The following is a 27709-nucleotide window of genomic DNA, read 5'->3' as shown; positions in this document are numbered from 1 at the left end:
TGTATTGTCTCTGTACTGAATTGTGCTATAGAAATAATTTGCCTTGCCGAGAGCTCCAGGCTTTAAATCCTGAAAGAACCGTCCAGCTGGACCAGGAACCAAGAGACGCCTCAGGAAGCTGGAGCTTTACTGGTTCCTGTAGGTTCCACTCTGTTCTCATTGTTCTCAGGTCAGAGGAGGTTCCTCCTGAAACCTTCATGTCTGCCTCATGTTCCTCACAGAACAACGACGAAGGAGAAACCAGTCGACCTAAACGGCACGTTTCAGAACGTGGCAGGAAGACGGAGAACCAGGAGAGTTCTGATGAAAATCAACCAGAGGGATCATATTTCTCCTGTTTTAGCTTCCCTTCATTGGCTTCCTGTTAAATCAAGAATAGAATTTAAAATTCTCCTTCTAACGTATAAAGCCCTTAATAATCAAGCTCCATCATATATCAGAGCTCTGATTACCCCGTATGTTCCTAACAGAGCACTTCGCTCTCAGACTGCAGGTCTGCTGGTGGTTCCTAGAGTCTCTAAAAGTAGAATGGGAGGCAGATCCTTTAGCTATCACCATCTAACATAGAAAGTTCTCCTGGATGAAGTGAACAGAACCCCCGCATGAGGAGAACAAGCAGATAGTTGCAGAAAACATGAACTCGGACCATCTGGGCTGAACACAGCGCCGCTGATGTTTCCTGTTTTTAATCCGTCATCTCTGACCCGGCTCACCCTCAGGGGGAGCGAGCTGTAATGGCGTCTGACCATGCCCCCCCCCCCCCCCCCCCCCCCACACACACACACACACACAATAAAGATGTGTAAATTAGCATTTCTTTTGTAAAGATAAAAAAAAAATGTAAATTTAATCAATACATTTTTTTTTATTGTAATGATCCTTATTAGACTTTATTGCTAAATGCTGTTGCACACTTACTGTTCCTTTAAATCTGAGTCGCTTTGGGGTCATACCACTGAGCTATATAATACACTGGAGTGCTGATTTAGCAGAAAAACTGAAGTCACTGGCCGCCATCTTGCTACTCCCTACTCTCACAGAATCCCACAGGATTTGGTTGCAACAACAAGCAGTTTTCTGGCTGAGTGAAAACGTTTCACAGGTAATTCTACAGTCAGTGGATGTACTAACACTATCAGCTACTAGGAAATTAGCTGCTGAAATATTTTACATGCTATTCATATTATATATATATATATATATATATATATATATATATATATATATATATATATATATATATATATATATATATATATATATATATATATATATATATATATATATATATATGTAAATATATATATATGTAAATATATGTTTTTGTATATTGTTATTTATATATTTATAAATGTTGTATATATATATTTAAATTAATAAAATGCAAAATATTTCAGCACATGACTTTCTCAGTACTTGATAGTTTTAGAACATAACATAAAACTATATGGCATTTGACATTTTAAAAGTCTTAAGCCCACCCTGAACATGAGAAAATCCTCGTTATTCGATGCTGTAGCGCACATATTCCCTAGTTACTGGGGGGAAATAGGGAGTACCAATATGGCGGCTGCTGGCTTCAAAGCAACTCGTTCTAACAGCGGCTATTAGCACTCTAGTGTATAATATAGCTCAGTGGTCGTGGTTCAGGGACCGGCAGAGTGAAAGCTGTCCGTCCTGTTCGTCCTAAAATAAAGTGTTAGCAGCAAAACCTCGTCTGGTGCTTGGGTGTCATAATGGAACGATACATTAACATGAAAATTTATTTATTTAGAAGAAATCTTCTTCTACGCTTCATTTTAAGATGAAAAATCCACATTGTGCTGTATATGTGCATATGGCTTGTGGTCTCTGCTTCAATAATTCTCGCAAATATGCTCAATAGGTTGAAATCAGGGGAACAGGTGAGACATCTAAGGTGGAAGTAAGTGATTAAGGAGGAGAGGAAGAGAGCAGAGAATCACAACGGATCAGGGAGAAGAAAACGAGCCAGAATCAGAAAATCTTTCTCTCTCCTGACTTTACCTCGTTTACGTCAGCAGAGGAAACATTTAATTCAGGCCGAAAATTGTATTTACGAGATTAAATTGAGTGACTTGGTCTCTATGGATCGCGCAGCGCTGCTGCTCATGGGGCCGCGATAGAACCGGTGACAAGCTCTGACGCGCAGGACACGCCCACACCGCTGACTTGGGGGGGTCATCTCCCCATTACACAGATCTGTAATAGTTTTCATTGCGATTCAGACAGGCACAGACTGCACCGTGCAGTTCATTTTAAAGAGGCAGTTTTAGCGCATATTCAGACAGAAACGGGCTGTGTGGACCAGAGGTGTGTTGCTGTGGGCGAGTTTACCTGCTGAAGGTATCCGCTGTGAAACAATCAGAAAGATTTTTCTGATTAATAACATCTTTATGGAGCACTAGAGTTATTGTTACTCTGTGCTGCTTCACCAGGTCTCTCTCTCTCTCTCTCTCTCTCTCTCTCTCTCTCTCTCTATATATATATATATATATATATATATATATATATATTATTCTTGGGGATGTTTCAACCAGGCTTGGACATGGAAGGGGGTGCGCGGCTAAAACAGTTTGGGTGTAGAAGATGGAGAAGACCGCAGGAAGGAAAGCAGAACCACAGAGCGGATCCGGTGGCTTTGGACAGTTTAGTTCTTTTATTACCAACAGAAATCAGACGGTTCATGCAGAACAAATCAGAACAAACTTCAAACCAAAACGGGTCCAGGCCCTCAGCGAATGTTCTGAAGAACAGAACCAGGGTTTGAGACGTGGAGGATTCTCTGGACCTGCAGAGCTCAGAAATGTTTAACTAACGAGAAACGAGTCATTTGGTCGTCCTGCTGAACTCCTTCCTGCCGCCGCCGCCTTCGCTGCCAAAGCTGCGGACTCTGTGGATCTGGGCCAGCTGGTTCTGGATGGTCTTCAGGATGTCCACGTGGTCGGGGATGTGCACGTAGCGCACGTTCCTGCCCGTGATGAACAGGTCCTGCAGCCGGGCGCTCCGTCCCCGCCGGTCCCGGTACACCACGTCCCGCAGGCGGACGTTCATGAAGGCGTCCACGTTGAGCAGGCGGCCCCGCGCCGTGCTCTCGTTCCTCAGGTCCACGGTGGTCTCCTCCCCCTGCAGACCCTGCAGCAGAACCACCAGGCTGTTCTCTGCGATCGTCCGCTCCCGGATGGAGCTCACCGCCGCGCTGGACGACGCAGGGTCCGCCAACGCTGCCGCGGGCGCCGCCGCCTCGGAGGCCATGGTCTGAGGATGTGAGGGGCGTCTGGAGGAGGAACATCAGAACGTCGCCAAGATCAGAAATCTGTCAGCAGAGGTTCTAGATCAGGTTCTAGATCAGGTTCTAGATCAGCAACCTTTCTCAAACTGAGAGCTACTTCATCGGTGTGTCACACGCAGGCCTACCTGTTCTGATCTTTGACCAAGAAGAGTCAGAGCTCACCTTAACTTTATATAAACATGTTTTATAGATTCTGTTGTTTATAAATCTATATAAATATGAATAAACAGGAAGAGGAACAGAATAAAATAAAGTTTTACATGCAGGCGCGTTGTTCTGCTTTTAGAACAGGCTCCTGTTGGTGACCCTGTTCTAGAGGAGGAACCGGTTCTGGGTTCTCAGGCTGGAGAACTGATCTAGAACCTTCAGCTAAGTCTCAAGCTTAATGGGGGGGGGGGGGGGGGGGGTGTTAATAGGTTAGACTGAAGGTTCTGATCAGATCGAGTTTTGCTTGTTGTTTTAAAACTTTAAAGCGTTTCTGCAGATTTTGTTAAAGAGTTTTTTCTCCAATGTCCTTAAATTAAAAGTTGGACTTTATGCCATTTTTCCACATTGTGCTGCTGCCCTAAAAACGGCGTAGCTTCATGGTTCTCATATCTGTGCAATACATCTGGACTGGACCTCTGGTTCTGGTGCCAGTGAGTCTCAGTGATTAGAACCTCCTCAGAACTGGACCGCTGGTCTCTTTCTTCTGACATTTATTCAGATATTAAAGTTCTGCTGGACTATGGCTGCGTTTGGACCCAGAAACGGAACCAGGGCGGTTCCGTGGATCTGGATCTTTTAGAACAGGGCGTTGGATGCGACGGCATTTTAAAAATCTGGACCCGAACCAAACACGCAGAGACCGAAGAACCTGAGTTCTGTGTTCGTGCTGCTGGATCTTAAACTGGGTTTTCTTGCCGGAACATGAACGCAGAACCATTTCTGGTTCTGGTTCTGATCCAGATTCCAGCTGAAAACGGGACAAAGCGGTAAAACCCAGTTTTGACTCCTACCTGTTCTGGTGGTTCTGGTTAAAGTGGGACTTGTTTCTGATAACCCGCCATAAGCTCCCTGCTACCGCAAACACCAGCTGACGCACAGCGTAATGACGTCATCTTCCCCATTCTTCCTCGTGGGTCGCACTACCGCCCCCTCGTGGTGGAAAGGTGTTACTGCCGTCATGGTGATCTCCGCTGGGCCGAAATGGGCTGAAAGTTTTGCTTTTCGGTTCTGTAATAATCTCCCCTGTCTCTTGTTTTCTACATCCCATAATATCTCGTCCTGGTTTATCTTTAGCTGTTATGGAGAGTGTAGTAATAATGTTTTGTGATTTTTCCTCTTACTACAGTAATAATGTATACATATAAATGTGTGTAATGTATAGGATTGATTTTATATTTTTATTACTGGATATGAAATTTTGTAAAGAATATTATTAAACTGAATTGTAGTGAATTAAATCTAACGATTTCTTGTATAAATCAGTGTTGGAGGAAGCTTATTTTAGCTGCTTATACCCAGATCTTGATCCACATCTGACCATGTTAATGTAGATGAGCGGACATTGGCTGACAGGAGAACCCGGATGCAGAAGCAGAACCTGGCCTCCTTCTCTGGTTCTGCTTCTGAGATAAAGAGGATCTCCATCATCCAGGAGGAGTTTAGAGTAAAGCTGCTGCAGTTCCTTAGCATGGAGAGGAGTGAGCTGAGAAGGTTCATCTGATCAGCACGCCTCCATCTGGAGCTCGTTCCAGGTTTGTTCTCTGGGGCGGAACCAGAACTCTGTGCTGGGGCTTTAAATCCCTCCTGCAGATAGAGCACAAACGGACCTCTATCTTGGTTGTACTACATTCTTAATTCATTCAGAGTGGTTCTGAAAAGCATTTTTAAAGCAATAATTTAGGTCAGATACAATTTCAACCTAAATTTTTATAATCTTCTCCAAGATTATAAAAATTTAAAATAACCCAAAGTTTGTGTTTTATTGGGAACAGGCCACAGAGTAAATATCTTTCTGATGATAACTCATTTATTCTTCAAATAACAGTTTTTCTTTTCCTATTTTATTGACTTTGCATCTTTTGGAATAAATGCTGAGTTAAAGGAAGCAGCAGAGAAATAATTGCATTATGATAAATCCCGATCAGAGGTCATCCATCATGGCCAGCAGCTCGTCTCCTTTACTGCTGCTGGGATTTTCCAGCTTCGCCTCTTCGTCTGCAAACTCTCCAGCGATCCGAGCCAGCGCCAAAGCCGCCTGTCCGTCCTGGGTCAGAACACAAACACCATAATCTCAAAGGAAGGAGTAAAATATCTCAGAGGATCAGGAAGTTGTCTGGGTTTCATCATGATGGAGGCGGAAAACCGACAACACAAGAAAAAAAAAGCTTCTTAAAACACCAACAGCTAAAAGTTTAGATGGAGATCTGGACCGGATCCTGGTCTAAACTCTATGAACCCAACCTGTGGCTTCAGACAGAGTTTGTCTTTATTTGTGTAAATTAGTATTTTTTGGTATTTTTGATGGTTTAGAACCAGAATAACTCCACAGATCAGATTTAGTCCAGATTAAGACTTGAACCATTTGCTGTTCATTAGAATCCAGAAATCCTTTTTCCAGCTAATTTAGGCCCATTTTACTGAACCCAAAGGTCCCATAGTCGCTGTTTTATAGTGACAACATGAAGAGTAGATCAACATGATAAAGGTTATTAGAAATAAAAGATGTTTTCTGATTTTGCTGAGAAAGAATATCTGACGAGGAGGACAAACTTTCACCGACCCTAAACCTTCTGGTTCTGAAGAAAAACATAACTCAGCCCACATGCATATGTTCTTATATGACAGACATGAACAACTTTATATCAAAACATTATTTAAAGACTTTTAAGATGGTATTTATCAAAAAGGCCCAGTGAGCCTGGAGGAGAACCAGAAGGGAACCATAAATCACGTACGACACGTTTTCATGAGCAAATGTTCTGCTTTTAAAAACAAAACAGAGACAGGTAATGGGAGCTCAGGTGTGTCTAACGGACCTACCTGCACAGCCTGAATGTTGATCACCTGGATGGTGTCCTGCTGCTCTCCGCCTGAAGCGCCGCTGGTCAACAGGAGAAAACGGGGATGAGTCGGAACGACGCGGATTTATCTGCAGAGAACGAACCGAAGGACGGACGCAGCACTCACGCCTCCTCCTGGTCCGTGGAGAACAGGCTGATCCGGAACCGGCGCTCTCCTGTGGGAACGTTCTCGGCCTTCATGCTGCCCATGAGGCGGGCCAGAAGGTTGAGCTCTTCTTTGGCCAGCGGGTTGGGGGGGCTGTTGGGCTGCAGTGAGAAGGGAGCATGAAGGTGACGCGGGGGACGGACCTCCAGATGTGGACCTAACGCTTTGGGTTCCATGAGCCAGAACAACGTTAATTATAGGAAAGCAGAAAACAAAAGTCCAGCAGAACTCTTTTCTATAAACCAGAAAGTAGAAAAACACCCAAACATCCAACAGTTACAGCGAGAGAATCGGAACAACATCTGAAATCATGTGAACCAAAACATTGTGGATCCTTGGAAACCAAATGGAAGATCTGGATCCGGAGCTGAGGCCCGGTTACCTGAGCCCCAGGTGTCCTGGACGTCTGGGTCTCCTCTGGATGCTCCGCTCTGTACCTTCAAACAGAAACAACGGCCGGGTCATCTGGAGCACGGTGAGAGCTGCGCTACGATACCGGCTCAGGAGACATACAGGTTCCGGCCCAGTCTGAGGACTCTGTCTCCATTCAGCTCAAACGATCCGTCTCCAACAGAACCGCTGAAGCTTCCTCCAGGCGGGAACTCGCTCCGACTCACTTCTCTCCCCCTCAGGTCAAACGTCCTGGAAACAAACAGGTTACAGATCTGTGAGCTTATATTGGACCTTATATCTTGGACTTCTACTGGGCCAGAATCATCTTCTCATTACAGAACTTCTGCCAACCCAGTTATCCAGTATAATGTTCCCATTCCCTCATAAAACACCTGAACTGGTTCTGGTCCAGAGGACACCAACCCATGCGGACCTTCAGGAGACAGTTTGTCTAATTTGTCCTGCAAACATGAATGTCCTCATAAAAACATCCGTTCCTTCAGATGAACACAAACATTTGACACGTCAAACATCCTAAAGTCAAATATTTTAACAGGTTTAAATATCTGTTCCTGGTTTCATAAAATAAATATAGAACTGGAATAAAAACAAGAACTTTGCTTTAATGTGACTTTTATTTTATATTAGAGGCTTTTGGAGCCACATTATGTCTCGTTTCTTCTCTTCAGCTTCATTCCAGTTTTTAGTCTCCATCCCTTCCTGCATCTCAGGATCCAGCAGCACCAAAAAAACATCATCCTGCCCCGTTCTCCCTGCAGAGACGTCCTCAGGAGTCCATCAGAACCGGGTCGTCTCCAACAAGGAGAACAGCCCAGTCCAGCAGCTGGACCTCCTCCTCCTCAGCCAGGCCTCTAGGATCTGGTCTCTAGTCAGAACCTTCTGGTTGTCACATGTTCATTTTGAAATGTTTCTGAAGGAAATTAGAACCTTTCAGGTCCAGTTTGTTCATAACCATCCAGCATGAATTAGAATGTGGGCGTGTCTCTCTGCACTCTGGCTGTGATTGGACAGAAAACAGGAAGTCCTCTAGCAGTGGGTGACACTGAGTCCATCCGAATACCCTTAATAACAGCTCCTAGCTCTTACCTCCTACCTCCTACCTCCTTTCTCCTGCTCCTGACCTTTGCTGGGTCAGCAGAACTCCATCAGGGAGGAAAGGAGCTTCAGCTGCTGAGCTGATTCCAGACTTTAACTCTGACGTCATTAGTGACGGAAACATGGAGGATGGAGTCAGAGACACGGAGGATGGAGTCAGAAACATGGAGGATGGAGTCAGAAACATGGAGGATGGAGTCAGAAACATGGAGGATGGAGTCAGAAACACGGAGGATGGAGTCAGAAACATGGAGGATGGAGTCAGAAACACGGAGGATGGAGTCAGAGACACGGAGGATGGAGTCAGAAACATGGAGGATGGAGTCAGAAACATGGAGGATGGAGTCAGAAACACGGAGGATGGAGTCAGAAACATGGAGGATGGAGTCAGAAACACGGAGGATGGAGTCAGAGACACGGAGGATGGAGTCAGAGACATGGAGGATGAAGTCAGAGACATGGAGATGGAGTAACATGGAGGATGGAGTCAGAGACATGGAGGATGGAGTCAGAGACTGGAGGATGGAGTCAGGAGACATGGAGGATGGAGTCAGAGACATGGAGGATGGAGTCAGAGACATGGAGGATGGAGTCAGAAACATGGAGGATGGAGTCAGAGACATGGAGGATGGAGTCAGAAACATGGAGGATGGAGTCAGAAACATGGAGGATGGAGTCAGAGACATGGAGGATGGAGTCAGAGACATGGAGGATGGAGTCAGAAACATGGAGGATGGAGTCAGAGACACGGAGGATGGAGTCAGAGACATGGAGGATGAAGTCAGAGACACGGAGGATGGAGTCAGAGACACGGAGGATGGAGTCAGAGACATGGAGTCAGAAACATGGAGGATGGAGTCAGAGACATGGAGGATGGAGTCAGAGACATGGAGGATGGAGTCAGAGACATGGAGGATGAAGTCAGAGACATGGAGGATGGAGTCAGAGACATGGAGGATGGAGTCAGAATCATGGAGGATGGAGTCAGAGAAATGGAGGATGGAGTCAGAGACACGGAGGATGGAGTCAGAGACACGGAGGATGGAGTCAGAAACATGGAGGATGGAGTCAGAAACATGGAGGATGGAGTCAGAAACATGGAGGATGGAGTCAGAGACACGGAGGATGGAGTCAGAAACATGGAGGATGGAGTCAGAGACACGGAGGATGGAGTCAGAAACATAGAGGATGGAGTCAGATCCTACAGCCTACTGGAGATGAACTACAGAGAGAAGCTCTCTGCTCTACGGATGTTTTAGTTGGTTTCTGTGAGGAGGCTGTGATGTTACGTCATGTCATGCAGGATTGTGGGAAACCTTCAGGGTTTTTGGCGCCTTAAGGGACGTTGTTGGGTCTAAACTAGCAGCAGGAGGAAGCATCCAGGCTCCTTTCCTGCCTCCTTCCTCACTGACTGATTCAGACGCTCTGATCATGGAGACGCTGATGGACTTCTGCTGAAGTTCTGACTCTAGCAGAGGATTCAGATGGAGCCAGAAACACCGACGACTGGATGGAGGAACTGGACCAAAGGAGGTTAAATCCAAAAGATTCTGAGCATTTCACCGGATCAGAACCATCTTCACACTGTAAGCTGAAGGTCCAGCCCCCCATGTGGACGCTGGATGGGGGGGGGGGGGGCTTGGTATCTCCAGCAGTGGGACATCCTGGACTATCCAGATCTAATCATTCTGAGGGAAACCGGACGGTGCTGATCTACACTGTAGCCCCAGCTGTCCCGGTCCGACTGACGCTGAGGACAAAATAAATTAGTTTTCATCACAGACGACATTTTTATATCGTTTCAGCTGAGTACCTGATAAGTCCTGGAACATCTACTCCAGACGGCACCGGACCTGAGGTTGTCAGGACAAAACGGCCGCTGGGGTTCTGGATCTGATTCTTCAGGAAAAGTGACACCTGAAAATAAAACAAACATATTTAATGAACGTAAACTGGTGCATTTGTGGCAGTTGTTGAAAAGCCTTGATTGCAGGAGACTCACCCGGATGTGCATGTCCTGGAAGAATATGAGCAGCGTTTGTCTGAGGAGCTGGAGCTCTCCTTCTGAGAACGTGGAGTAAACCTCAATGACTTTCCTGTGAGTCTCGTCCACCTGGTTGAGGACGGCCGGCGTGTCTCTGACCAACGCTCTGATGGAGTCCATGTGATTGTAGGAGATCAGCAGAAGGTCTTTGGGCCGAGGACAAAGGAAGACCTGATACTTGAAGGCCATGATCATCAGCTCGTAAAGCTGCAGGTCAAAGACAGACGGTTGATGTGAAAGCAGAGGAAAGCCTGCAGACTTTATTCCTCTGAAGGTTAAATAACTGAAATCCATGAACAGGCCTCCTGCTGCAGGCTGATGTCTGCAAGGAGCAGGAACGTCACCCTTAGTGGCCAGAAATGGGATTTTATAAGCGTCAAAGTTTACGTACTGTGTTATTTAAAGGGAACAGGGAAACTAGAGCGTGGACCAGAACCAGAACCAGAACCAGAGTTCAGCTTCTCTGCTGTTCTTTAAAGCTCAAACATTCTTTTCTCTCTGTAAACCATGTCAGCTTTGTGAGTTTAAATAAAGCAGCTGCTCAGATTTTAGCTGACAAAACTGAACCTGGATGAAAAGCTGCTCCAGAAACCGGAGCAGATGTTTACTGCAGCCTCAGATTACAGAAACATCTGGATCACTGGAAGGAACATCTGGAGAAACCGGAGATGTTTCAGCACGGTTCCATGTGGCAGTGATTCGGTCCTGATCCAGACCAGTGACGCGTTCAGAGGCCAGATGTTGGACAGAACCGGGTCCACAAACACCATGTCAATGTGGAGAGGAGAACGCTGGTTCTGCTGTCTGACCACCAGGAGAACCGGCGAGGTGACCATCATCTGCATCACTGCTCTGCATGGGAACCAAACACACCCAATGAGACCGTTCCTGCTGGTTCTGGAAGCAGAACGGTTCTCTTTCTGGTGCCGCGTACTGACGGGCCGTTGAACAGAACCGGCTCGCTGTGCACAGAACCTTCTGGTACTAAACAGAGAACCGGGTTTCCTCCACGTACCCTGTCCATGCTGGCCGGGTTCAGCCTCATGATGGAGGTGTGTGCCAACCGGGTCAGTACCGTCTTCATGGTCCGGTGGGAATACAGCTGCTGAGGCTTCAGGAGTTCGTCCATGAAGGATTTACTGAACATGGTCCCAACGATGTCATTCAGAACTGAGATTCAGCAAAGGACAGAACACAGAGTCCTCACAGTCTGTCCCAGCGGGTTCTCAGGAGGTTCTAACGGTTCTGCAGCAGGCGGTGACGGCTAGACTCACATTTACTTCCCTGGACAGCAGCTACTTCCTCAGGATTCATCACTAACTTCTAAGGATTCATCTGGTAACTAAAAGCATTCAGCACGTACATTTTAAAGGCGTTTTATTTCTCAGCGGGGATTTAAACGATGGCTACCAGGACAAAAGTCTGACAGCGACACAAATATAAAAGCTTTCTGAGCATTTCTGCCAGAAAGAGAGGAACTAACTGCAGGTGAGAACAGGCAGAAGATCCACAGCAGGAGAAGCTTTAGGAAGAGTCTCAAACCCTTCCACCGGGTCACGGTTCTGCTGAAACCGTTGTTCTGGTAGAACCAGGAACCTTTGGTGTCGTTTTACGGCCATAATGACATGAAATGAAAATTCCCTGCAGGGACAAGAGCTTCTAGACCATCAAGAACTTCAAACTGAGGAGGTCTGGCTCCTCCTGAGGAGGTCCCTGCTGCCATGTGGGGCCACCAGTGCAGAGCTTGCTGGACATCGGCAGCAGTTCATCTGCATGCACAGTGGACTGAAGAAGAAGAGCAGCAAAGAGGACGAAGAAGAGCTGAGAGCCACCATGAGTCCTGGTGGACGAGTCCAGCAGGGAAACATCCGGATCCGATCCATTCCTCCCAGTTCTTCCTACATCCAGGAAGAACCTGCTGATGACGTGGACCTGAGATGGAGCCGGTGGCTCAGGGACCAGAACCAGCTGGACCTGTGGTCAGTTCTTACAAAGCAGAACTCCAAGCACTGAGAAGATAAGAATGGACCTCCATGACCTTCAGGATTTGGTCCAGAAGGTCAGAGAGAAATCCAGACATTATGAAGGTGGAGGACCAACCCTGGAGATGTTCAGCCTGTAGATCTGAAGCCATGAAGCTAATATTTGTGTCACTGCAGGAACTTTTGGCTGAGAACTAAGTGAGTCTAGGAGGAAGGAACTAAAATCCTGCAGGATGGTCCTCTGATACCTCTCTTCCTGTCACCTTCTGACCAAACTCCTGCAGGACAGGTCCCATGAAACAGAAGAAGACAGACTTGTTACTGGAGAAGCTGAGCTGAAAATCAGACCCCACCGACACCCAGCTCACCTGCCAGGTGTGCCTACCTTTCTCTGAGCTGCTGTCAGACGTGTTGTGGGCCCGCAGGCGCTGATCCAGAATGTAAAGCATTTCTCCGCCCAGATTGATGAAGACCAGCGGCAGGGTCCTCACAGACATCCTGCACAGACAGGATCCCCTCCTGGAGAAGAACCGGCCCGTCACAAGCAGCTCAGGTCATCTGCCGTCATCTGAAGAACGCTTTCTGGTCGTTGCTGTGGTGAAACGGCCCAGACTGACGAGTCCATGTTGGCGTCTGGCTGATCCAGCAGAATCCTGCAGATTCTCACTAAGATGCGACAGGTGGTGAGGAAGAGGATCAGCAGAGACTCAAGCTCATTGGACGGATAAAGACGACGCGGACACAGCCTGCCAGCCAGAGGGAGAGCTGCAGGCCTGCTGGTAAACGGGTTTAAACAGGGGAACGTTTCATGGATGTTCTGCTGCAACATCCTGGACTCTGGAGAGCTGACGGTCATAATGGAAGAACCTAAAGATCCCTTTGAAGTGTTGAATAAAAACGGTTTTATAAATAAAGGCTGCAAGAGATTAACCACAGCAGTGGAATAGTAGCATAGGAAGAGTTTTTACTTCCCAGGATCAGCTCAGATTTAACCTGTCAGCTCCGTTAACTTTGCTGGTTCCAGACAATTAATCCCTGCAGCGAGTGTCCTGGAACCACAGAAAATATGAATGTTTTCACGCCCTCAGCAGTTTCTGTGCTCAACTTAAAGGACGTGTCTGAATGCGGGTCAGTGTGTGTGAGCGTTTCTCTTTAGCTGTCTTAGAAATTCTGAAATCTTTCAAATAATCCCAGATTAATGATAAATTTAAATATTATTATGTCAGATGTTCACAGTGGAACCCGCCTTTTAATTTGACGGAATGACTGCATGTCTCAAAGGAAACATCATGAGACAACGGGTGATATACTGATGTCTCTCCAACTGTGAAGAACAGAGAGAAAAATAATAGAACATTTTTATCATATTGACCGTCTAACAGTGTTGTATAAAGTACTGAAATCTCGGAGTCAAGTAAAAGTATAGGTACCTCTCCAAAATATGACTTTGGTAAAAGTTCAAGTCACTGACTGAAATGTTACTTGAGTTAAAGTCTTAAAGTATCTAACATGTCCTGTACTTAAGTATGAAAATTACTGTAAAAATAGATGTACTCAAGTAATGTAATGAAAAATACAAGTAAAAAGTAAAACAAAGCAAATGCAGTTTGAATGCCATTTTTTCATATTTTGGTAAACTTTGAAAGTCAAATTCACTTAAAATAATATAAACAACCAAGTGCAGGAGAAATTTAGACCAAGTTTAGACAGAAAATACAACCGTTTTGTAAGCTTTCAGTTTTCCTTCTTCAAGCAAGGTCAGTGCTAAGCAACCAACACACAACCAAGTGCAGGCAAAGGGGGCGTATACTAAGAACATGGTGAAGTGATAAAGTGATAGTTAACCTGCAGGAAGTGGTAAACTTGCTAATAGATACACCTGCAGGTATCATTTAGTTCAGAAAAGTAGGACTCCCGGCTCTGCTATTAGATGCTTTACCTATAACACAAGGTTAATTTAACCCGCCCTAGCACTGAACCAGCTTCTTGTCCTGTTGGTGGTGATGAACAAGCCCAGGCAAGTCCCGACTTTATTGCAGTCAATCAGTAGGTGGGGTCAAAACACTTGTTCCTCTCTCTCTCTTTTTGTAACGAGTAACTAAACCAAACATTGAAAATGTATTGGAGTAAAAGTATGCAATGAAGTTCAGAAATATAGTGAAGTAAAAGTAAAAGTTATCAAAATATTTTATACTCGAGAAAAGTGTAAAGTACTCCAAAATATACTTAAGTACAATAGTGAAGAATTTTTACTTCATTACTATACAACACTGCCGTCTAACATATAATATCTCTCCCGTTTCTCCGAGCCTGCTTCTGATTGGCTGATCAGCTGCTCTTAACGACTCCTTCCCTGCAAACTCCTGCAGCAGAACAGAGAGACGAGTCTGGGATGACCTGCCTCTGTTTTCTGGAACATCGTGTTCAGAATCAGCGTTTATGACCTTATTTTCCCTGCAGCACAGAAGAAGTCAGTGGAGGAAGAATAAGAAGAAAAGTTGTTAAAGCTTCAGCATTCCTGAGTTTAAAACTCAAAAGCTCAGACTCTGCTGGCCTCAGTTAGCCGGCTAAAGATTAAAGGTTTTGACCCTCAACCTGTCTGCTGGGAAACGGGATGGCAGCAGGGCTGCGGTTAGCAGAGCCAGTCCTCTGAGCTTTAGTTTAGTTGTTGCTATGTACTATTTACCGAACATCTGTTTACCGGACCAAACATCTGTTTTACTGAACCAAACATCTGTTTTACCGAACCAAACATCTGTTTACCAAATCAAACATCTGTTTTACCGAACCAAACATCTGTTTACCAGACCAAACATCTGCTTTATGGACCAAACATCTGTTTAACGGACCAAACATCTGTTTTATGGACCAAACATCTGTTTACGGACCAAACATCTGTTTTACTGAACCAAACATCTGTTTTACTGAACCAAACATCTGTTTACGAACCAAACATCTGTTTAATTCAATTCAATTCAATTTTATTTATATAGCGCCAAATCATGAAACATGTCATCTCAAGGCACTTTACAAAATCAAGTTCATTGGTCAAAAATGTCCTATATAAGGAAACCAGTTGATTGCATCAAAGTCCTGACAAGCAGCATTCACTCCTGGGGAAGCGTAGAGCCACAGGGAGAGTCGTCTGCATTGTACATGGCTTTGCTGCAATCCCTCATACTGAGCAAGCATGAAGCGACAGTGGGAAGAAAAACCACCCATTAGCGGGAAGGAAAACCTCCGGCAGAACCGGGCTCAGTATGAACGGTCATCTGCCTCGACCGACTGGGGTTACAGAAGACAGAGCAGAGACACAACAAGAGAAACAAAAAAGCACAGAAGCACACATTGATCTAGTAATCTGTTCTACATTAGATGGTAGTAGCGGGTGAGCCGTCTTCTCTGGATGATGTCACAGTTAACAGAACGCCAGACCAGGTGTACCTACTATGAAGAAAAAGAGAGAGAGCAAAAAGTTAAAAGCTGAAATGACGACAGTCATTTCAATGTAATACAATGCAAAACTGGAGAACAGTAGACTGAAGAACAGTAGAAATCAGTAGATTGAGAAAATTAGACCCTGATGTCCTCCAGCAGCCTAGGCCTATCACAGCACAACTATAGAGATAGCTCAGGGTAACATGAGCCACTCTAACTATAAGCTTTGTCAAAAAGGAAAGTTTTAACATTAGTCTTAAAAGTAGACGGGGTGTCTGCCTCACGGACCAAAACTGGGAGTTGGGTCCACAGGAGAGGAGCCTGATAGCTAAAGGATCTGCCTCCCATTCTACTTTTAGAGACTCTAGGAACCACCAGCAGACCTGCAGTCTGAGAGCGAAGTGCTCTGTTAGGAACATACGGGGTAATCAGAGCTCTGATATATGATGGAGCTTGATTATTAAGGGCTTTATACGTTAGAAGAAGAATTTTAAATTCTATTCTTGATTTAACAGGAAGCCAATGAAGGGAAGCTAAAATTGGAGAAATATGATCCCTCTTGTTGATTTTCATCAGAACTCTTGCCGCAGCATTTTGAATCAGCTGAAGACTTCGAACTGCATTATGTGGACTTCCTGATAGTAAAGAATTACAATAGTCCAGCCTTGAAGTAACAAATGCATGGACTAGTTTTTCAGCATCACTCCTGGACAGAATGTTTCTAATTTTGGCGATATTCCGGAGGTGAAAAAAGGAAACTCTGAAAACCTGTTTAATATGGGATTTAAATGACATGTCTTGGTCGAAAACAACACCAAGATTTTTAACTTTATTACCAGAGGCCAAGTTAATGCCATCCAGATTAAGTGATTGATTAAGAACTTTATTTTTTGAGGACTCTGGTCCAAAGATTACAACTTCGGTCTTGTCAGAATTTAAATGCAGGAAATTTAAAGTCATCCAGCTTTTGATGTCATCAAGACATGAATGCAGTCGAAGTAACTGATTGGATTCATCAGGATTTATGGATAAATATAGCTGAGTGTCATCAGCATAACAGTGGAAATTAATCCCATGCTGTCTGATCATTTTGCCAATCGGAAGCATATATATAGTAAATAGAATTGGTCCAAGGACTAAACCCTGTGGTACTCCACAAGTGACCCTAGAGTTTGAGGAAGATTTATTATTAACATGAACAAACTGGAATCTGTCCGATAGATAAGATTTAAACCAGCCTAATGCTTTTCCCTTAATCCCTACAGTATGCTCAAGTCTTTGTAGGAGAATATTGTGATCAACTGTATCAAATGCAGCACTGAGATCTAACAGGACAAGTATAGACACAAATCCATTATCTGAGGCCATGAGAATATCATTAGTGACCTTCACCAGAGCTGCTTCAGTGCTATGATGAGCTCTGAAGCCTGACTGAAACTCCTCAAGTAGGTCATTACTTTGTAAATGTTCACATAGTTGATTAGCAACTACTTTCTCAAGAATTTTAGATAAGAAAAGAAGATTAGATATAGGTCTGTAATTTACTAACTCATCCTGATCAAGAGAAGGTTTCTTAAGTAAAGGTTTAATAACAGCTACTTTAAAAGCCTGTGGTACATATCCATTTACCAAGGATAGATTAATCATGTCTAAAATAGGACCACTGATCAGAGGGAATACCTCCTTAAACAACTTGGTTGGGATTGGGTCTAGCATACAGGTAGAAGGTTTAGATGAAGCTAAAATTTTAGATAGCTCAGAAAGCTCCACTGCTTTTAAACAGTTCAGACACTGCGCAGGTTCTAAGGATTCCTCCAATGCTGCCTCACTTACTGAGGACGAGGTAATCATGTTTGGGAGGATGCCAATTATTTTATTTTTAATGGAATCAATTTTATTTATGAAGAATCCCATAAAATCATTACTGCTAAGAGCTAAGGGAATGGATGGATCAACAGAGCTGTGGCTCTGGGTAAGTTTGGCAACTGTACTGAAGAGAAATCTAGGATTATTTTTATTCTCTTCAATTAATGATGAAAAATATGCTGCTCTAACTCTGCGAAGGGTCTTGTTATACAACGATAGTCTGTCCCTCCAGATTAGGTAGGATTCCTCTTGGTATGTAGAGCGCCATTTTCTCTCCAATTTCCTAACATTGTGCTTCAAGGAACGCAGCTCTGAATTAAACCAAGGAGCCAGCTTCCTGTGAATAATCACCTTCTTTTTCAAGGGAGCTACATTGTCTAATGCAGAACGCAATGACGAAGTCACACTGTTTACAAAGACATCTATTTGTAAATTGGAAGAAACAACATTGCTGCCATCTACAGGGCATTTCTGCAATACGGAGGATATTAAAAAGGGGACAGACTCTTTAAGTTTTGATACAGCATTATCCGATAAAAATCTACTATAATGGAACCCTCTTTTGGGGGTGGAGAACTCAGTTAGATTAAACTCAAATGTTATTAAAAAATGATCAGATAGGACAGGGTTGTGAGGAAATACTGTTAATTCTTCACAATCAATGCCATATGTCAGCACAAGGTCTATAGTATGGAGCCAAGAGTCCGTCCGTCCGTCCGTCCGTTGTCTTCCGCTTATCCGGGGTCGGGTCGCGGGGGTAGCAGCTTCAGTAGGGAGGCCCAGACGTCCCTCTCCCCAGCCACTTGGGCCAGCTCCTCAGGAGGAATCCCAAGGCGTTCCCAGGCCAGCCGGGAGACATAGTCCCTCCAGCGTGTCCTGGGTCTTCCCCTGGGTCTCCTCCCGGTGGGACGTGCCCGGAACACCTCTCCAGGGAGGCGTCCAGGAGGCATCCTGACCAGATGCCCGAGCCACCTCAACTGGCTCCTCTGGACGTGGAGGAGCAGCGGCTCTACTCTGAGTCCTCCCCGGATGACTGAGCTCCTCACCCTATCTCTAAGGGAGAGCCCAGACACACTACGGAGAAAACTCATTTCAGCCGCTTGTATCCGGGATCTCGTTCTTTCGGTCACGACCCAAAGCTCGTGACCATAGATGAGGGTAGGAACGTAGATCGACCGGTAAATCGAGAGCTTCGCCTTTTGGCTCAGCTCTCTCTTCACCACAACGGATCGGTACAGCGCCCGCTTCACAGCAGACGCTGCACCAATCCGCCTGTCGATCTCCCGCTCCATCTTCCCCTCATTCGTGAACAAGACCCCAAGATACTTGAACTCCTCCACTAGGGGCAGGACATCCTCCCCAACCCGGAGAAGGCACTCTACCCTTTTCCGGTTCAAGACCATGGTCTCGGATTTGGAGGCACTGATCTTCATCCCGGCCGCTTCGCACTCGGCTGCGAACCGCTCCAGTGAGAGCTGTAGATCACGCCCTGATGAAGCCAATAGGACCACGTCATCCGCGAATAGCAGAGACGCAATCCTAAGGCCACCAAAGCGGATCCCCTCAACACCTTGGCTGCGCCTAGAAATTCTGTCCATAAAAGTTATGAACAGAATCGGTGACAAAGGGCAGCCTTGGCGGAGTCCAACTCTCACCGGAAACGAGTCCGACTTACTGCCGGCAATGCGGACCAGACTCTGACACCGGTCGTACAGAGACCTGACAGCCCTTATTAAAGGGTCCGGTACTCCATACTCCCGGAGTACCCCCCACAGGATCCCCCGGGGGACACGGTCGAATGCCTTCTCCAGATCCACAAAGCACATGTAGACTGGTTGGGCAAACTCCCAACCAAGAGTGCGTAGGTTTATGCACATTTTGAGCAAAACCAATTGAATCTAGGATAGTTTTAAAGGCTACACTAAGGTTATCACATTCTGTGTCAACATGGATGTTAAAATCACCCACTATAATAGCCTTATCAGTATTTAACACCAAATCAGATAAGAAATCTGACAACTCATCCAAAAACTGAGTGTAAGGGCCTGGTGGACGATACAAAACAACAAACAGAAGAGGTTTTATTGCTTTGCAGTTTGGATGAGGGAAACTGAGGGTTAAATGTTCAAAAGAACTGTAGTTATTAATTGGCCTGGGACTAATTAATAAATCAGACTGAAAGATGGTTGCCACTCCTCCTCCTCTTCCCACAGATCTGGGAATGTGGAAATTTGAATAATTGGAGGGAGTTGACTCATTTATACTAACGTAGTCCTTTTGTAGCCAGGTTTCTGTGAGACAAAACAAATCAATCTGTTTATTAGAAATCAATTCGTTAACTAACAAAGTCTTTGGAGGGAGAGACCTTATATTTAATAGACCACATTTAATTGTTTTATTTTTAGGTTCAAGGTGAACCGTATGGATTTGTATTAGATTTTTATGATTTGTTCCTTTTAGATCAGTTTTTGATCTTTTAAGTTTTGGCCGTGGGAAAGACACCGTCTCAATAGGATAATGGATGGGTAACAGTACAGAAGCTGCAGAGAGGTGTGTTAAACTACGGCTCTGCTTCCTGGTCTGGACCCTGGGTTGTCAGCATTTAGGAGAACTAATAAATCCGGCCAGATTTCTAGAAAGAAGAGCTGCACCATCCAAAGTAGGATGGATGCCGTCTCTCCGGATCAGACCAGGTTTTCCCCAGAAAGTTCTCCAGTTATCAATGTAGCCCACGTCGTTTTCAGGACACCACCTAGACAACCAGCAGTTGAATGATGACATGCGGCTAAACATGTCATCACTGGTCAAACTGGTTTACGAACCAAATATCTCTTTATGGACCAAACATCTGTTTTATGGACCAAACATCTGTTTACGGACCAAACATCTGTTTACGGACCAAACATCGGTTTTACCGGACCAAACATCTGTTTACCAAACCAAACATCTGTTTTACCAAACCAAACATCTGTTTTACCGAAACAAACATCTGTTTACCAGACCAAACATCTGTTTTACCAGACCAAACATCTGTTTTACCGAACCAAACATCTGTTTTACGGACCAAACGTCTGTTTACGAACCAAACGTCTGCTTACCGGAACCAAACGTCTGTTTACGAACCAAACATCTGTTTACGAACCAAACATCTGTTTACCGGACCAAACATCTGTTTACCAAACCAAACATCTGTTTTACGGAACCAAACATCTGTTTTATGGACCAAACATCTGTTTACGAACCAAACGTCTGCTTACTGAACCAAACATCTGTTTTACGGTACCAAACATCTGATTTACCGAACCAAACATCTGTTTACCAGACCAAACATCTGTTTTACTGAACCAAACATCTGTTTACCGGACCAAACATCTGTTTACCAGACCAAACATCTGCTTTATGGACCAAACATCTGTTTTATGGACCAAACATCTGTTTACGGACCAAACATCTGCTTTATGGACCAAACATCTGTTTTATGGACCAAACATCTGTTTACGGACCAAACATCTGTTTTACCAAACCAAACATCTGTTTACAAAGCAAACATCTGTTTACGAACCAAACATCTGCTTTATGGACCAAACATCTGTTTACCGGACCAAACATCTGCTTTATGGACCAAACATCTGTTTTATGGACCAAACATCTGTTTACGGACCCAACATCTGTTTACGGACCAAACATCGGTTTTACCGGACCAAACATCTGTTTACCAAACCAAACATCTGTTTTACCAAACCAAACATCTGTTTTACCGGACCAAACATCTGTTTACCAAACCAAACATCGGTTTTACGGAACCAAACATCGGTTTTACGGACCAAACATCTGTTTACGGACCAAACATCTTTTTTACCTAACCAAACATCTGTTTACAAAGCAAACATCTGTTTACGAACCAAACATCTGTTTACCGGACCAAACATCTGCTTTATGGACCAAACATCTGTTTACCGGACCAAACATCTGTTTTATGGACCAAACATCTGTTTACGGACCAAACATCTGTTTTACCAAACCAAACATCTGTTTACAAACCAAACATCTGCTTTATGGACCAAACATCTGTTTTACGGACGGAAAATCTGTTTACCGGACCAAACATCTGTTTACCGGACCAAACATCTGTTTTACCGAACCGAACATCTGTTTTACAAAACCAAACATCTGTTTACGAACCAAACGTCTTCTTACCGAACCAAACATCTGTTTACCGAACCAAACATCTGTTTAACCGAACCAAACATCTGCTTACCGAACCAAACATCTGTTTACGAACCAAACATGTTTACCAAACCAAACATGTTTACCAAACCAAACATCTGTTTTACCGAACCAAACATCTGTTTTACCAAACCAAACATCTGTTTTACCGAACCAAACATCTGTTTTACCGAACCAAACATCTGCTTACCGAACCAAACATCTGTTTACCAAACCAAACATAATTTTTACTGAACCAAACATCAAATTCTTTTCATTATGTCCAGGTACGTCAAACCTTGGCGCTATCACAGAACGTCTGTATATGATGACGGTAGCAGAGTCTCCCCGTCCGTCTGCTGAGCCACATTTTACTATCCAAACAGTGACATGATGGTCTGTTGGGGCCTTTAGGACGTCTGGCTCACCGTCCTCAGCTCAAAGAATAGATTAGAGTAGAAACATGCAAATGTCCCTTTATCTCTGAGAACAGCTCTCTGCTCAGCAGACAATGAGCTTTGTGAGAGTCATGTTCCCCGGTGTACGATGAGAACCAGACACCGGGAAGAAAAGAGACGGAAGAATCCTGATATTGTGACTTTAACCGATTAAAATCCATCCAGAAACCAGCATGGAGATCCACCTGTTCCTCTGGATCTTCTCTGCGTAAGTTCTGCCTTCATATGCAACTAGAACCAACTTCCTGATGGAGAAAGAACTGACCATATGTTTCCTCCTCTAGGTTGACGTCCTGCGTGAGCGCGGGGAGCGGTTTTAACGACAAGTCGGACCTGGATCCCAGCCTTTACAACCAGGACTGGATGGGATCCATCCCTGACGAGACCTTCATCTCCGCTATTCCCATCCCTGGAACCCAAGAGAGCCTGAGCCTGACGGGAGGAGCGCTCGTAGTGTCGCAGGTGTGGAGTCTGGAAAAGCAGCTGAGAGTGGGAGTTCGTTATTTTGACCTCCGTGCATGGATTTGGTTGTCCAGCAGCACGGACATCGACATCCGCAGCGGCAACTGGGGGATTCCACAGGGCGCCACCTTGGCCTCCGTCTTCAGGGAGGTTCTGGGGTTCCTGGACGCCCACCGCAGCGAGGCTGTGCTGATGAAGGTGACGCCGAGCGGCTTATTCAAGGACAGAGTGGCGCAGAAGGTGAAGAAGCTGGTTGAGAAGTTTGAAAGCAGAATCTGGGCGAAGGTGTCGGTGCCGACGCTGAAGCAGGTCCGGGGCAAGATCGTTTTCCTGCAGAACAAGCACTTTACGTGGGGAACCGAGAACCACAAGTCTAAGTTCTTTGAGTCCAACAAGCTAACTGATGTTGAGTATAAAATCAAACACGTGCGGTGGCATCTGTGCGGCCATTACATCCTCCTGACCGAGACCGCCAGCCCGCTCTACAGGAGCCCGAAGACCCTGGCCCGGTCCGTCAACCAGCAGCTCAGCCACCTGGTGAGGTCCAGGAGGAGGTCCGGCTGCCTGGGCGTCCTCAGCCTGGCCTTCCCCAGCGCCGCCCTCATCAGAGACATCATCCGCCTGGGGGTCTGCAGCTGTGGGCCACCAGAACCATCCGGACCTGGACCAGAACCACCGGCCTCCGCAGGTGAGTCAGGCATCCAGAGAGGAGGCAAAAGAGAAATAACAGGGCAGAACCTAGACATGTTCCACATTCAGAACCAGAACCTGCTGCATCTTCCTTACCTGAGGACTTGGTCCAGTTTAAGAACCGGTACCAACACATAACTTAGAACTTTCCCCAGAACTTATATTTTTCCCAGTATAGCGCAGCCTGTTCTTGCAATTATAAATAGCAGCCTGTCTTCGGGTGTGGTTCCCGCTAGTTTTAAACATGCAGTAGTGCAGCCTCTGCTTAAAAAACCTGGCCTTGATCCTACTGTTCTGGCTAACTATCGGCCTATTTCGAAGCTGCCTTTTCTTTCTAAGGTCTTAGAAAAAATTGTGTATTGTCAGCTGACACAGTTTTTAGATGACAATGGCATCATGGAGGTATTTCAGTCAGGTTTTAAAACTCTCCATAGTACAGAATCTGCTTTGATTAGAGTTTTTAATGACGTTCTTCTTGCATGTGATTCTGGTCACCATGTTGTTCTGATGTTACTTGATCTAACTGCTGCCTTTGATACGGTAGACCACAACATTTTAATATCGCGATTACACCACATTGTTGGTATTGATGGCACTGTTCTTAAATGGTTCAGGTCTTACCTGGAGGAGAGAACTTTTTCGGTGAATATTAGTGGCTCTAAATCATCTATTGCCTCAATGTCTTACGGTGTCCCACAGGGCTCAATTCTTGGCCCACTGCTTTTCTCTCTTTGTATACTGCCTCTGGGTTCTATCCTTAGGAAACATGGGATCTCTTTTCATTTTTACGCTGATGATTGTCAGATTTATTTGCCCATAAAGCAGCAGGATGTACGGTCAATCAAACATCTCCTGGCTTGTCTAGGAGATATTAAAGCTTGGTTGGCCTTGAACTTTTTAAACTTTAATGAAAACAAAACAGAGGTGATGGTGTTTGGACCCAGTGGCTCCTGTGAGTCCTCCTCTGTTGACCTGGGACCTTTGGAGGAATATTTTAAACCTGTTATTACAGATCTTGGTTTTAAGGTGGATAGTGATTTTAAATTGGACAGCCAAATTAGAGCCGTGGTTAAGTCCAGCTTTTATCATCTAAGGCGATTGGCGTCAGTGAAATCTTTTCTTTCCAGGCAGCATTTTGAAACAGTGATCCATGCTTTTATTTCAACTCGATTGGACTACTGTAATGCACTTTATCTGGGAGTCAGTCAGGTGCTGCTCTCACGTCTGCAGCTAGTACAAAATGCTGCTGCACGTTTGTTGACAGGTACTCGAAAAAGGGACCATGTGACCCCTGTCCTGGCCTCACTTCACTGGCTGCCTGTATATTTTAGGATTCATTTTAAAATTCTTATGTTTGTTTTTAAATCATTGCATAATCTTGCCCCGGCTTACCTCACTGAGCTTCTTCATCTCCACATACCCCATCGGTCTCTCAGGTCAGCAAATCAGCTGCTCTTGGAGGTACCGAGAACAAAAAGGAAGCTCAGAGGGGACAGGGCTTTCTCTGTTATGGGCCCCAAATTATGGAATGACTTACCTTTGCAGGTCAGAGAGGCCCCTTCTCTGTCCACTTTTAAAGCTCGTCTTAAAACCCATCTATTTAACTTGGCTTTCAACACCAGCGAGATCTAGTTTAAAGTGTATGTCTTTGTTTTTAAACTACTTTTAATTATAATTATTTTTATTTTGCTGTGTTTTTGGATTGTACAGCACTTTGTATCAACTGTGGTTGTTTTAAAGTGCTTTATAAATAAAGCTGGTATGGTATGGTATGGTATATTGATAAAAGTAAATGCTCCAATCCTGATTATGTTCTTTTACCCCCAAAAAACCAGGAGCAGAACATGGAGGAGAACGTGCAGAACCTGCAGGACCTGAACCCAAACCAGGACCAGAAACAGGAGAACCTACAGTAAAACCTGAAGAACCAGTGTCAGAACCCGAAGAGAAACAAGAACCAGGACCAAAAACAGGAGAACCTAAAGAACCAGGACCAGAAACACCAGAACCTGAAGAACCAGGACCAGAAACACCAGAACCTGAAGAGCCAGGACCAGAAACACCAGAACCTGAAGAACCAGGACCAGAAACACCAGAACCGGAAGAACCAGGACCAGAAACACCAGAACCTGAAGAACCAGGACCAGAAACACCAGAACCTGAAGAGCCAGGACCAGAAACACCAGAACCTGAAGAGCCAGGACCAGAAACACCAGAACCTGAAGAACCAGGAACAAGAAACACCAGAACCTGAAACACCAGGACCAGAAACACCAGAACCTGAAGAGCCAGGACCAGAAACACCAGAACCTGAAACACCAGAACCTGAAGAGCCAGGACCAGAAACACCAGAACCTGAAACACCAGAACCTGAAGAGCCAGGACCAGAAACACCAGAACCTGAAGAGCCAGGACCAGAAACACCAGAACCTGAAGAACCAGGACCAGAAACACCAGAACCGGAAGAACCAGGACCAGAAACACCAGAACCTGAAGAACCAGGACCAGAAACACCAGAACCTGAAGAACCAGGACCAGAAACACCAGAACCTGAAGAGCCAGGACCAGAAACACCAGAACCTGAAGAGCCAGGACCAGAAACACCAGAACCTGAAGAACCAGGACCAGAAACACCAGAACCGGAAGAACCAGGACCAGAAACACCAGAACCTGAAACACCAGAACCTGAAGAACCAGGACCAGAAACACCAGAACCTGAAGAGCCAGGACCAGAAACACCAGAACCTGAAGAGCCAGGACCAGAAACACCAGAACCTGAAAAACCAGGACCAGAAACACCAGAACCTGAAGAACCAGGACCAGAAACACCAGAACCTGAAGAGCCAGGACCAGAAACACCAGAACCGGAAGATCCAGGACCAGAAACACCGGAACCCGAAGAGCCAGGACCAGAAACACCGGAACCCGAAGAGCCAGGACCAGAAACACCGGAACCCGAAGAACCAGGACCAGAAACACCAGAACCCGAAGAACCAGGACCAGAAACACCAGAACCCGAAGAGCCAGGACCAGAAACACCAGAACCCGAAGAGCCAGGACCAGAAACACCAGAACCTGAAGAGCCAGGACCAGAAACACCAGAACCTGAAGAACCAGGACCAGAAACACCAGAACCTGAAGAGCCAGGACCAGAAACACCAGAACCCGAAGAGCCAGGACCAGAAACACCAGAACCCGAAGAACCAGGACCAGAAACACCAGAACCCGAAGAACCAGGACCAGAAACACCAGAACCCGAAGAGCCAGGACCAGAAACACCAGAACCTGAAGAACCAGGACCAGAAACACCAGAACCGGAAGAACCAGAACCCGAAGAACCAGGACCAGAAACACCAGAACCCGAAGAACCAGAACCCGAAGAGCCAGGACCAGAAACGCCAGAACCTGAAGAACCAGGACCAGAAACACCAGAACCCGAAGAGCCAGGACCAGAAACACCAGAACCCGTAGAACCGGGACCAGAAACACCAGAACCCGAAGAGCCAGGACCAGAAACACCAGAACCCGAAGAGCCAGGACCAGAAACACCAGAACCTGAAGAACCAGGACCAGAAACACCAGAACCCGAAGAACCAGAACCAGAAACACCAGAACCTGAAGGACCAGAAACACCAGAACCCGAAGAACCAGGACCAGAAACACCAGAACCCGAAGAACCAGAACCCGAAGAGCCAGGACCAGAAACACCAGAACCTGAAGAGCCAGGACCAGAAACACCAGAACCTGAAGAACCAGAACCAGAAACACCAGAACCTGAAGGACCAGAAACACCAGAACCCGAAGAACCAGGACCAGAAACACCAGAACCCGAAGAACCAGAACCCGAAGAGCCAGGACCAGAAACACCAGAACCTGAAGAACCAGGACCAGAAACACCAGAACCCGAAGAACCAGGACCAGAAACACCAGAACCCCGAAGAGCCAGGACCAGAAAACACCAGAACCCGTAGAACCGGGACCAGAACAAACACCAGAAACCCGAAGAACCAGAACCAGAAAACACCAGAACCTGAAGGACCAGAAACACCAGAACCGAAGAAACCAGGACCAGAAACACCAGAACCCCGAAGAACCAGAACCCGAAGAGCCAGGACCAGAAACACCAGAACCTGAAGAACCAGGACCAGAAACACCAGAACCCGAAGAACCAGGACCAGAAACACCAGAACCCGAAGAGCCAGGACCAGAAACACCAGAACCCGAAGAGCCAGGACCAGAAACACCAGAACCTGAAGAACCAGGACCAGAAACACCAGAACCGGAAGAACCAGAACCCGAAGAACCAGGACCAGAAACACCAGAACCCGAAGAACCAGAACCCGAAGAGCCAGGACCAGAAACACCAGAACCTGAAGAACCAGGACCAGAAACACCAGAACCCGAAGAACCAGGACCAGAAACACCAGAACCCGAAGAACCGGGACCAGAAACACCAGAACCCGAAGAGCCAGGACCAGAAACACCAGAACCTGAAGAACCAGGACCAGAAACACCAGAACCTGAAGGACCA

At 45.6% G+C, this 27709-nt stretch overlaps 3 protein-coding genes across 6 annotated transcripts; 1 reads left to right on the top strand and 2 right to left on the bottom strand.

The window, feature by feature from the left end:
* Positions 1-2649: 2649 nt before the first annotated feature.
* lsm10 (LSM10, U7 small nuclear RNA associated) lies at positions 2650-4444 on the bottom strand. 2 transcript variants are annotated; one of them, XM_012857901.3, is made up of 2 exons: positions 4309-4444; positions 2650-3295 (listed from the first exon to the last, which is right to left on the bottom strand). In XM_012857901.3, exon 2 carries the CDS (start codon positions 3271-3273, stop codon positions 2848-2850), a length of 426 nt encoding a protein of 141 aa, XP_012713355.1. In that variant the 5' UTR covers positions 3274-3295; positions 4309-4444; the 3' UTR covers positions 2650-2847. The 2 variants fall into 2 exon arrangements, with proteins under 2 accessions (XP_012713355.1, XP_036001582.1); XM_036145689.1 differs by lacking the exon at positions 4309-4444 and adding an exon at positions 3436-3459.
* LOC118565137 (1-phosphatidylinositol phosphodiesterase-like) lies at positions 3371-25161 on the top strand. Its single transcript, XM_036144816.1, has 5 exons — positions 3371-3414; positions 22192-22234; positions 22311-23176; positions 25008-25110; positions 25152-25161. The coding sequence occupies exons 2-5, from the start codon at positions 22200-22202 to the stop codon at positions 25159-25161; spliced, it is 1014 nt and encodes a 337-aa protein (XP_036000709.1). The 5' UTR covers positions 3371-3414; positions 22192-22199.
* Positions 5349-12787, bottom strand: LOC105922014 (protein OSCP1). 3 transcript variants are annotated; one of them, XM_012857902.3, is made up of 10 exons: positions 12444-12787; positions 12307-12336; positions 11092-11246; positions 10035-10283; positions 9846-9949; positions 7037-7165; positions 6906-6960; positions 6485-6624; positions 6338-6398; positions 5349-5561 (listed from the first exon to the last, which is right to left on the bottom strand). In XM_012857902.3, exons 1-10 carry the CDS (start codon positions 12553-12555, stop codon positions 5439-5441), a joined length of 1158 nt encoding a protein of 385 aa, XP_012713356.2. In that variant the 5' UTR covers positions 12556-12787; the 3' UTR covers positions 5349-5438. The 3 variants fall into 3 exon arrangements, with proteins under 3 accessions (XP_012713356.2, XP_021169453.2, XP_036001579.1); XM_021313778.2 differs by having other exon boundaries at positions 11351-12336; positions 12444-12513; XM_036145686.1 differs by lacking the exon at positions 12444-12787 and adding an exon at positions 11351-11418 and having other exon boundaries at positions 12307-12325.
* Positions 25162-27709: the final 2548 nt, after the last annotated feature.

Source organism: Fundulus heteroclitus, chromosome 13 (genome assembly GCF_011125445.2).
Source record: "Fundulus heteroclitus isolate FHET01 chromosome 13, MU-UCD_Fhet_4.1, whole genome shotgun sequence".
Lineage (NCBI taxonomy): Eukaryota > Metazoa > Chordata > Actinopteri > Cyprinodontiformes > Fundulidae > Fundulus > Fundulus heteroclitus.
Note: the sequence above shows the minus strand (reverse complement) of the source record. Positions and strands in the feature narration are given on the sequence as shown.